The 9710-nt window shown below is 39.6% G+C and overlaps 1 protein-coding gene across 1 annotated transcript in view; it reads right to left on the bottom strand.

The window, feature by feature from the left end:
* LOC308381693 (NACHT, LRR and PYD domains-containing protein 3-like) overlaps positions 1-9051 on the bottom strand; it is a gene marked incomplete at both ends in the record, with an annotated part of 16846 nt that extends 7795 nt beyond the window's left edge. The window contains 7 exons of the mRNA XM_080859281.1: positions 192-365; positions 4259-6068; positions 6588-6798; positions 7996-8050; positions 8173-8286; positions 8731-8850; positions 9008-9051. Coding sequence (XP_080715407.1) covers positions 192-365; positions 4259-6068; positions 6588-6798; positions 7996-8050; positions 8173-8286; positions 8731-8850; positions 9008-9051 — 2528 coding nt within the window. The remainder of the gene's footprint in view (positions 1-191; positions 366-4258; positions 6069-6587; positions 6799-7995; positions 8051-8172; positions 8287-8730; positions 8851-9007) is intronic.
* Between the last annotated feature and the right edge of the window lie 659 nt (positions 9052-9710).

The raw sequence follows: 9710 nt of genomic DNA, 5'->3' as shown, positions 1-9710 counted from the left end.
TGTGTGTGTGTGTGTGTGTGTGTGTGTGTGTGTGTGTGTGTGTGTGTGTGAGAGAGAAAGAGAGAGCGAGAGTGTGTGTGTTTCAGTGACTATGTGTGACAGACAGACAATAATGTGTGGACACACCTATACACAGCGAACTCTCACTCACACACACACACACACACACAAACACAAACTGGCAGACTTACTCCAGTTTCTCCAGTCTACAGTTTGGATGCACCAGACCAGCAGAAAGCAGCTCCACTCCTGAATCTCCCAGATTATTCTCCCACAGGTCCAGCTGTCTCAGACTGGAAGAGTTTGAGCTGAGCGCTGAAGATAAAGCTGCACAGCTCTTCGCTGTGAGTCTACAATTCCTCAGCCTGTAGACACACACACATTACAATTAAGGCATACAGATGAGAATCACAGCAATACAAATACAGACAACATAGTTTCACACAATAAAACTTTGACTAAAACCATCCAACCATACATCTATTCCTTTAACTATCTAGTATACAACTATACAGTCAAAATCATTTGGTATACCAACACACACACACACAGACACACACACAGACACACACACAGACCCACACACAGACCCACACACACACACACACACAGCAATGATGATCTCCAGGAGTATGGAGTTAGATTAGTTTCATAATTCACAAACCAACGAAAGGCGATTCAAACCAACGAAACGTGAGTCACAAACAAACGAAACGTGATTCAAACAAACGAAACGTGATTCACAAATGTATTTCATGTTTCACAAATATATTTTGTGATTCACAAATATATTTTGTGATTCAAAAATAAATGACACCATGACATTTGTTTGCAACCTGACGAACACGAGTTACAAATCCCTGCATTCGTTCGTGTGGATTTTTTGAACTTTCCTAACTCACGTAGTTTACCTGTGTGTTAATTGTTTATATTACTGCTGTTTATTATTTCCATTGCTGCTGTTTATTATTTCTTTCTTTCTGTATGGAATTACAATGACTGCACTATTCAATCTGTCAATTAGTTCCGATTGGTGGAGAATCTGATTAAAGACAGAAAGGAAACCCTGGAATGACGAGGGAGGAAATCCCAGGTATGACGAGGAGAACAAGGAAGGCAAAAAGCTTTTTCCAGAGGACTTAACGTTTGTTGAGTGAACTGTACAGCTTGTTGGCCAAAAAATATAAGACGGGACACTGAGACGAAAAGATTCAACAAACATACTGACCGGAGAGATTCAACAAACATACTGACCGGAGTGAACTGCATACTGGTCAGGGACGATTCATCCGTTTAAAGTATTTTTCTTTTGACTGCTCAAGAGAGTGAAGCGGCCAGTACAATTTGGGCCACAACGTACCCTAGCCAAGAGATCCAGGCCTGCTACGTTTTGGGGTTAGGAGGAGGGTTTACCGGCGACGGTAACGTTGTGGACATTTTGTGTTTATTTGTAGCGATTGCATTCTAGCTAGCTAGCAGGTTGGCTAACCTCCTACCAGGTTGGTTTTTAGCATGGTGTGATCGTTAAATGTTTTGTTTGGTAACGGGTTTTGCTTTTTTTTGTCCAAACCTGTATATTGAGTTTGAACGCAAGCTTTATTTGCTTTATTTGTATAGCACCTTTCATACTAAAAAATGTAGCCCAAAGTGCTTTACATAGAGACACAATCAGGAGCATTCACAAAATAAAAGAATCTAACACAAGCAGTAACATTTCACACATTTCAAATATGTAAAGATTTAAAAGATCTATTCTAAAACAATCAGGGGCACATCACACAATAAAAGATCTAAAACATAAAAAGAATAAAAGAGAAAAAAGATATAAGTGATATAAAATAATCTAAAAGATTAAAAGGAAGAAAAGAAAAATATATATATGTTTTTTTAAATAAATAAAAATAAATATAAAAGGATTTAAAAGATCTAACACAATCAGGTCTTGCTAAATGCTCTCATATATAGAAATGTTTTCAGGTGTTTTTTAAAGATACCCACTGAGCTTGCCTGCTTCACATACAAAGGCAGGGTGTTCCATAGCTTTGGTGCATAATAGGCAAAGGCAGCTTCTCCGCTTTGCTTGTGGAGCACTTTGGGTACAGCTAACATATTGGCATTTGCAGATCTAAGGTTCCTTTGTGTTTGATAGGGTTTTAAAAGCTCAGAGATGTATGAAGGTGCTATTCCATTTAGAGCCTTATAAGCAGTGTTGGGCAAGTTACTTCAAAACTGGAATGCATTATTTATTACTTGTTACTGTTATTTTAAAGTAATTTGTTACATTACAATATTACTGTTTTTAAAATGTAAGGCATTACACTACTATTGTATTACTTGTAAGTTACTTGCACCAAAATCACTGGAAGTATGGATTTGGCAATCTTACTGTAATGAAGTTCAAGACGCTCAATTAGTGAATCACACATCCAGTGGAAGGTGATGTGGTATCTGTACTTATGGTAAACAGTAGAACATAATAGCCACAGTGATGCCCCATGGCACAATACAAAGAACAATCATCGCAAGAACAGACAAAAGGTCAAAGTCTGGCAAATTGTGATAGAAATACTGTAACTTTAGGCCTATTCATATTAAAAATAATTGGACTGTATTGTAATGTCTAAAAATATGACAGGATACAAAATTAGCATTTCTATGCCTTTATTATTTCCAACTTCACAGCATTAAGCATAGCTTATGCGTCATAAAAAAATCTAAAATTGTTTGCAACTGGATTAGTGTATGGGCTGTACACCTATGGTGGGGAGGCAGTACACATAGCACCTGGGCATCCAAGTCCTTTGTGAAGGTTTTTCGGCTTTGAAGTACATGCTGAAAATATAAGAAAATAGCCAGATTTCAAATTCAAGAGTCTAAGATATAAACACTACATATAAAGGGGCCTTACAATGTACAACCCAAATGAAACCAACTATTTTTGTAAGGTGCATTAGGCTACCTGCCCCATGAGAACATTTACATTGAAAAATGAATGTGTGTCAAAATATTTTTTTCTATGGGACAGGTAGCACAGGCTAGTGCACCCCAATGTTTCAATGTTCATGTTCAGCACGCCCTTACAAAAAGGCTCCACATTATATTTCAAATTTATAAAACGCATACATGTATAGGCCCTAGGCTAGATCTAAAAAATATAATAAAAATCCATATGGGACAGAAACAGGCAGTGCATCACACATTTTCAATATTAACCTTCAAATTCAAGTTCATCTTATGGTTTATTGTATTAAACATACTTCTTGTAGACTAGGTTTCATCTTAATACATTGACGTGGTTCACAATTACGTTATGTATCTGTTCTGATCTAGAACTATGTAGGTTAAACCAGATACATAGAAGGATTCTAGAAAGATAGAAAGATTCTATGGCTCTGGGCTAAACTAGTGTTTAATGATTTGTAGGTAAAGTGCACTTTAACAGAAAGACGCTTTATCCTACATGTACACTGTTTGGTAAAAGAGCTAAGTTAGTAACGTTACCTAGTATTTTCAGCTAACAAGCTAGCGGGTTATTCAGTGAAGAGGTGGGCTTTTAGGCGTATTTTTGATATGAAACAAAATCCCTGTGTTCAGTTAGATATGTAGCGGAACTAGTAACTGCAAGGATACCATATCTGAACGTTTTAGCCTTACCTTGTCATCATTGCTGCTGGCCACAGGGATCTTACTGTCAATTTTTCGGAAAGCTGGCGATTCCACTGTTGAAGCGGCATCGACTAGCCTTAAGGAAAAGGAAGTGAAACATTTTGCGCCGACGTTTCACCTCTGCTGATCTCGCGGTGATTTTGGCGAATTTGGATGAAGGAAAATAAAACACTTCATTCCAGGTTAAAAATGCATTGTAACGCGCGTTACTGACATTTGTACCGAGGTAAATATTACCAATTTTTTTTCTGTAATGCCTTACATTACCGCGTTACCGCAAAAAGCAATGCATTACAGTAACTCGTTACTTTTGTAACGCGTTACTCCCAACACTGCTTATAAGTGATCAACATGACCATAAAATCAATTCTGTAGGAGACAGGGAGCCAGTGCAGTTCAGCCAACACAGGGGTGATGTGCTCCCTCTTCTTGGTCTTTGTTAAAAGTCTAGCAGCAGAATTCTGTATGAGTGAAGGGAGCGCTTCACTGTCAGTCATTAGACAGTATTTTGTCTCTAAACAATAAGTCCATTACAATATAGAATTTAACCACAGCAACCACTTTTGCACTCACTCAAGACTCCAAAACTCACCTCACTCTTCTTGATGCTTTGACCACGGTCAGCATCCTCAGCAGACCTGCATCTGATCTGGCAGGTGATCCCAATCCCCCATAATCCTCCAGGTTAAACTCCTCCAGTTCCTGCTCTGACATCAGCAGCAGAAAGGCCAGAGCTGTCAGCTGGGAAAGAGAGAGATTCTCTTTGGTTTCTTTTCCCTTCATCAAGAAGCCCTTGACCTCCTCCACCAGAGAGTGGTCATTCAGTTCATTCAGACAGTGGAACAGGTTGATGCATCTCTCTGGGTTGGGATCTTCTTCGATCTTCTGCTTGATGTACTTGACTGTTTTCTCTGTGTTCAGTGATCTCCTTCCTGTCTCTGGCAGCAGGTCTTGTAGGAGTTTCTGATTGGACTCCAGTGAGAGGCCCAGAAGAAACCTCAGGAAAAGGTCCAGGTGTCCATTCTCATTCCTTAAGGCCAGATCCACTGCAGTCTGGTGTAGGTCATGAAGTTTGTTTGCACTGAGCAGTGAATAAAGCTGAGAGGTTAGGTGTCGGTAAGGCATATTGCTCACTCTCTTGCTAAAGTGCAAAAACACAAATAAAGCTGCTAGAAACTCCTGAATACTCAGATGAACAAAGCAGAACACCTTCCCCTGGTACAGCCCTGCCTCCTCTCTGAAGATCTGGGTGCACATCCCTGAGTACACTGATGCTTCTCTGACATCAATGCCACACTCTTTCAGGTCCTCCTCATAGAAAATCAGATTGCCCTTCTCCAGCTGCTGAAAAGCCAGTTTGCCCAGGGACATAATGGTCTTCAGGTTCCAGACTGTCTCCGCATCACAGTTTCCATACTTATGACTCCTGTGTTTGGTTTGTATGATCAGGAAGTGTGTGTACATTTGAGTCAAAGATGTTGGAATCTCTCCACTCTCTGCTTCAGTCAGGATGTACTCCAGAACAGTGGCTGCCATCCAACAGAAGACTGGGATGTGGCACATGATATAGAGGCTCCTGGAAGACTTCAGGTGTGTGATGATTCTTTTTGCCAGTTCCTCTTTTGTGATTCTCTTCATGAAGTACTCCTCCTTTTGAGGGTCATTGAAACCTCGGACCTCGGTCACCTGGTCAACACACTCAGGAGGGATTTGATGGACTGCTCCTGGTCGGGAGGTGATCCACACAAGAGCAGAGGGAAGGAGATTCCCCTTGATGAGGTTTGTGAGAAGGACATCCACTGAGGCAGGTTCTGATACATTGTAGATGCATTCATTGTGCTGGAAATCAAGAGGAAGTCTGCTTTCATCCAGACCATCAAAGATGAAAGAAATGTTGTATCTGTGCTGGTTGGAGAAGGCAGTTAAGTCTTTTATTTCAGAGAAGAAGTGATGGATGATGTCCATAAGGGTGTATTTCTTGTGTATAATCAGGTTCAGCTCCCGAAAAGGAAGAGGAAATATGAAGTGAATATTCTCATTGGCTTTGGCTTTAGCCCAGTCCAGAATGAATTTCTGCACAGAGACTGTTTTTCCAATGCCAGCAACTCCCTTTGTCAGCACAGTTCTGATGGGTTTGTCTCGTCCAGGTAAGGGCTTGAAGATGTCAGTACATTTGATTGGTGTTTCCCTTTGTGTTATTTGTCTCCTGGATGCCATCTCAATCTGTCTGACCTCATGTTCAGTATTGACCTCTACACTTTCCCCCTCGGTGATGTAGAGCTCTGTGTAGATCTTCTCCAGAAAACTAGAGTTTCCTGGCTTAGCCACGCCTTCGAATACACTCTGAAACTTCTCTGTTAGACTGTTTTTGAGCTTTTGTTGACATTTTGGAAACAGTCCATCTAAATATGAATACATATGATTTAGTTTATCTGATGGCATATGCAGGTATGTGATTTGAGCACTTTGCAGTAGCACTTGGAGCCTTTGTCATAAGAGTGATTGACACATTATGACAATCATCATTTCCTGTCAGTACTCATAATGATAGTCTGTGTTCAGGCATCATCATTAGTAACCCTTATGACAGATAGTAGAATTGTTTGTACCCAATCATATAAGATTATATTCCTGTTTGAGAGCCATCGGAAATGATAATGGTAATATGATACCATAATATGTCTGGTCACTAACATGATATCCTGTGTCATCTACCATGTTAATGGCAGTTTTACTGAGAGCTCATGGGAAGTGCCCCTTAATATACTCTGCCCTTACAGGCATTACAAACACTTATGTGATATCACATATTAAAGTTACAGAACATATAGACCTATCGTTGAAGTATTCCATACATTTTGAATCAAGCTGCAATAACAATGTATACTGTTCAGTTATTCAGTGTTGAGTAGATATCTCACATCTCTCCAGCTGCTGAGCAATGATCTCCTGGTTCATGTTCCTCAGGATGTGCACTGCAATCTTCAGAGCTCCATCTCTGGCATCTCTCTGGTCCTCCTCATCCTCCTCCTCACTACAAGGGGATTCTAAGTAATCCTCTGGGAGAGTCAGGAGCTTCTTGAGTTTATTTAGTTCAATCGTCATGAAAGTGATGACTTTGTGTTCAAGTTCCTAAAAGCGAAGCAAATCAAATCATTAGCCAGTGATGAAAAAAACAGAATGAATCATTTGCATTACATCTCTCCTACACCTATGATCAGTTGTTTTCATGCAGTTAAACATTTCCTGTACTTTGAGTTTTTAAAAACCTCTTACACATATTTTCTGACACCAAATCAAATTTTTTCAAAATGCTGAACACAATTAAACTCAACAATCCTTTTTCACAATCTAACTATATGTGTTAACCTTTTGACACAAATTACTATAGTTAATGTGTTTGTATCAATAACTACACACTGTTGTGACAAATCTAAAACACTTGATAGACTAAAGCCTTTTGCCGTTTTTTCAGTTTTCCAAAACACTGTATTACACACTGAGAGTGTGCCTTCTTCATTTGCATTGCTAGAATGACCAAAATGCACAGCTTGCTTGAATAAAACTTACAGTACAGCAAACTGAAATATTTCAGTAGTTATATATAAATGCTGTAACTGTAACAAAGAGGTTCCACAGTCCAGTGCATTACCATAACAGCATTTCAGAGTGTCCCCCCCCCCCCCAATATTTTATAGCAGGCTATGTAACAAGTATAGAAAACGAAAATGATCCTTTGTACACACGACATAAAGACACTGTGTGACCGTACCCAGCCTCTAATTGGGTTCCTGTCACAGCATCTCATCAACATGTTTAACTGGAGTATTAGAAAGTGAACTATGTGTTTAATGTTTTACACACCTCAAATACAGTTTGATATGTTTGGCCGGAGGACAGATTAATTGTTTGTTCTTCCTGTTGGACACTGAAGGAAAATACAAGGACAGCAGGTATTGGTCAACAAAGCATTTACAGGTAAACATTTATGCAGCAAACAGCAACGCTAAGTACAAAAGGAATATAAGAGGAATGAGACAAACATCTCATTGCCTTATCTTAATGAAAAGTGATTAGAAGACGTTTGTAAAATATTCTACCTCAAGAGAAGTGTACAGTTCTGTACTGCAATGGAATTTAAATTGTAAAGTTGAGAATAACTGTATTCATGAGCAGTTTGGTAACCCTGCTGTAAAAGAGCTGAGCCCAAATGCACGACACGTAGACAAACTTTGAAACACAAAGGGGGAATCATTACTGACACACAGGCAGGTGAAAACAGGAAAGGTGAGTGAGACAGCTTGAAACCAAACATGAACAGTGTGTAACCATGAACACTGACAGACTAAGAGCTGATGAAACCAGAGGGTTTAAATACACAGGACTAAAAAAGAAGACAGACACAGGTGGGCAGGGAACAACGAGACAAAACACTAAGGACAGGGGTGCAGTTTCACACTCAGATTTCAACACACTAGTAGACATCTAAATGAGACTTATCCTTACCTAGGATCAGGATGACTGTGTTCCCCACTAAAGTTGATGAAGTCACCCTTTGATTGATCACTCTTCATGGACACACAGCTGGGTGCAGGAGAGTCTGACCTCTCATCCACTGGTCTTCAGAGAAGGAAACACATCATACAGTAGTTACTCATTAAAGACAGTGTTCTACTTGAGGATATGAATGTCACAATCATTAGGTCACTGGCTCATTATTTGATTCCTCTGTGAGCGATGTAATGTTTTGTCTTTGTGTAAATGGTTCAACTCAATGTAATCACTTGTTTAAACACACATTCCTGTTATTCTGTGTGTGATAATGGCTCTCTTGTAGGTCATACTTTTAATCAGCTTTTCATGGAGTTGTGTTTCTGTACTTATACACAACAGCCCAGTCTTCGCTGTGATGAGGGGACCATGTCTCTCGTACCTGTCATCAGGTTCAGAATCATACAAGTATGTCAGGAAGTCTTCATTACAGTCATTTGTATACAGCCACATGCCAGTAATCTCTACACAGTTGAGTACCAACTAACCTTCCAGATGGAGACCTGTCCTTACCTGGGATCAGGATGACTGTGTCCCTCACTAAAGTCGAGGAATTCATCCTTTGACCGATCACTCTTCATGGACACACAGCTGGGTGCAGGAGAGTCTGGTCTCCCTTTCTGGGTTGTTGGTCTTTCAGTAAAAGGAGGCAGAATGCTAATGTTCAGGTGTGATCAGATGAAAAAACAAAGGGTCTTGTTTACCAAAACTCTGAATCAGATGGTAGTGAATTAAACCGACAGGTTCCACACAAAAAAAAAAAAATTACACAAACACACACACTCCTCACCTTGTATCTCCATGTCCACCAGCAGAGCCTCTATGTTGACTCATGTTTGGAGGCAGAGCTGTAGTCACTTCCTGCTTGAGATGCAGTACAAGAAAAATAATGCTTAGATTTATATTTGAGTTAATATAAAACAGCAATACAGATATAAACTTCATTAATCAAATCATACCAAAACTCAATTAACACTTTCTCTGTGTTCTACTCTCAATTCTACCAACGTATGTCAGACTGAAATGCAGCTATGTGACCTAAAATATTTTGCATTTGCAAGCTAATTTAACCAACTACTGACTACTGTTACAGTTAACTGTTTGAACACATTCATACTGTAAGACTACCAGGTAATGAGAGCTTTATAATCTTGTAACTGCAATGTGGGACTAGGCCTCAAGTCTGCCAAGTGTTATTATAATGTGTGTTTTAAGGTTGTGGATCAAACAACAGAATGGTTATGTTTAGTTATGGAACTAGAGCAAATACTTTACAAATAATGTTAGTCTACTTAGAAAACAACTCAAATTGAAAATGAGACCCAATCTTGTACTAAGAAGTCCTACCCTGTGGCATGTGACACAAACTCAGGTCTACACTGGTAGACTCCACTCATCAAGAAGAAGCCCACTCATTCCCCCCTATGTGCAGCTCAGACAGTCACCATCTCTCTCCCAAGAAGCATGTGATCATGTTAATCATTCATATTCAC

Source organism: Sprattus sprattus (genome assembly GCF_963457725.1).
Source record: "Sprattus sprattus genome assembly, chromosome: 20".
Classification (NCBI taxonomy): Eukaryota; Metazoa; Chordata; class Actinopteri; order Clupeiformes; family Clupeidae; genus Sprattus; species Sprattus sprattus.
Note: the sequence above shows the minus strand (reverse complement) of the source record. Positions and strands in the feature narration are given on the sequence as shown.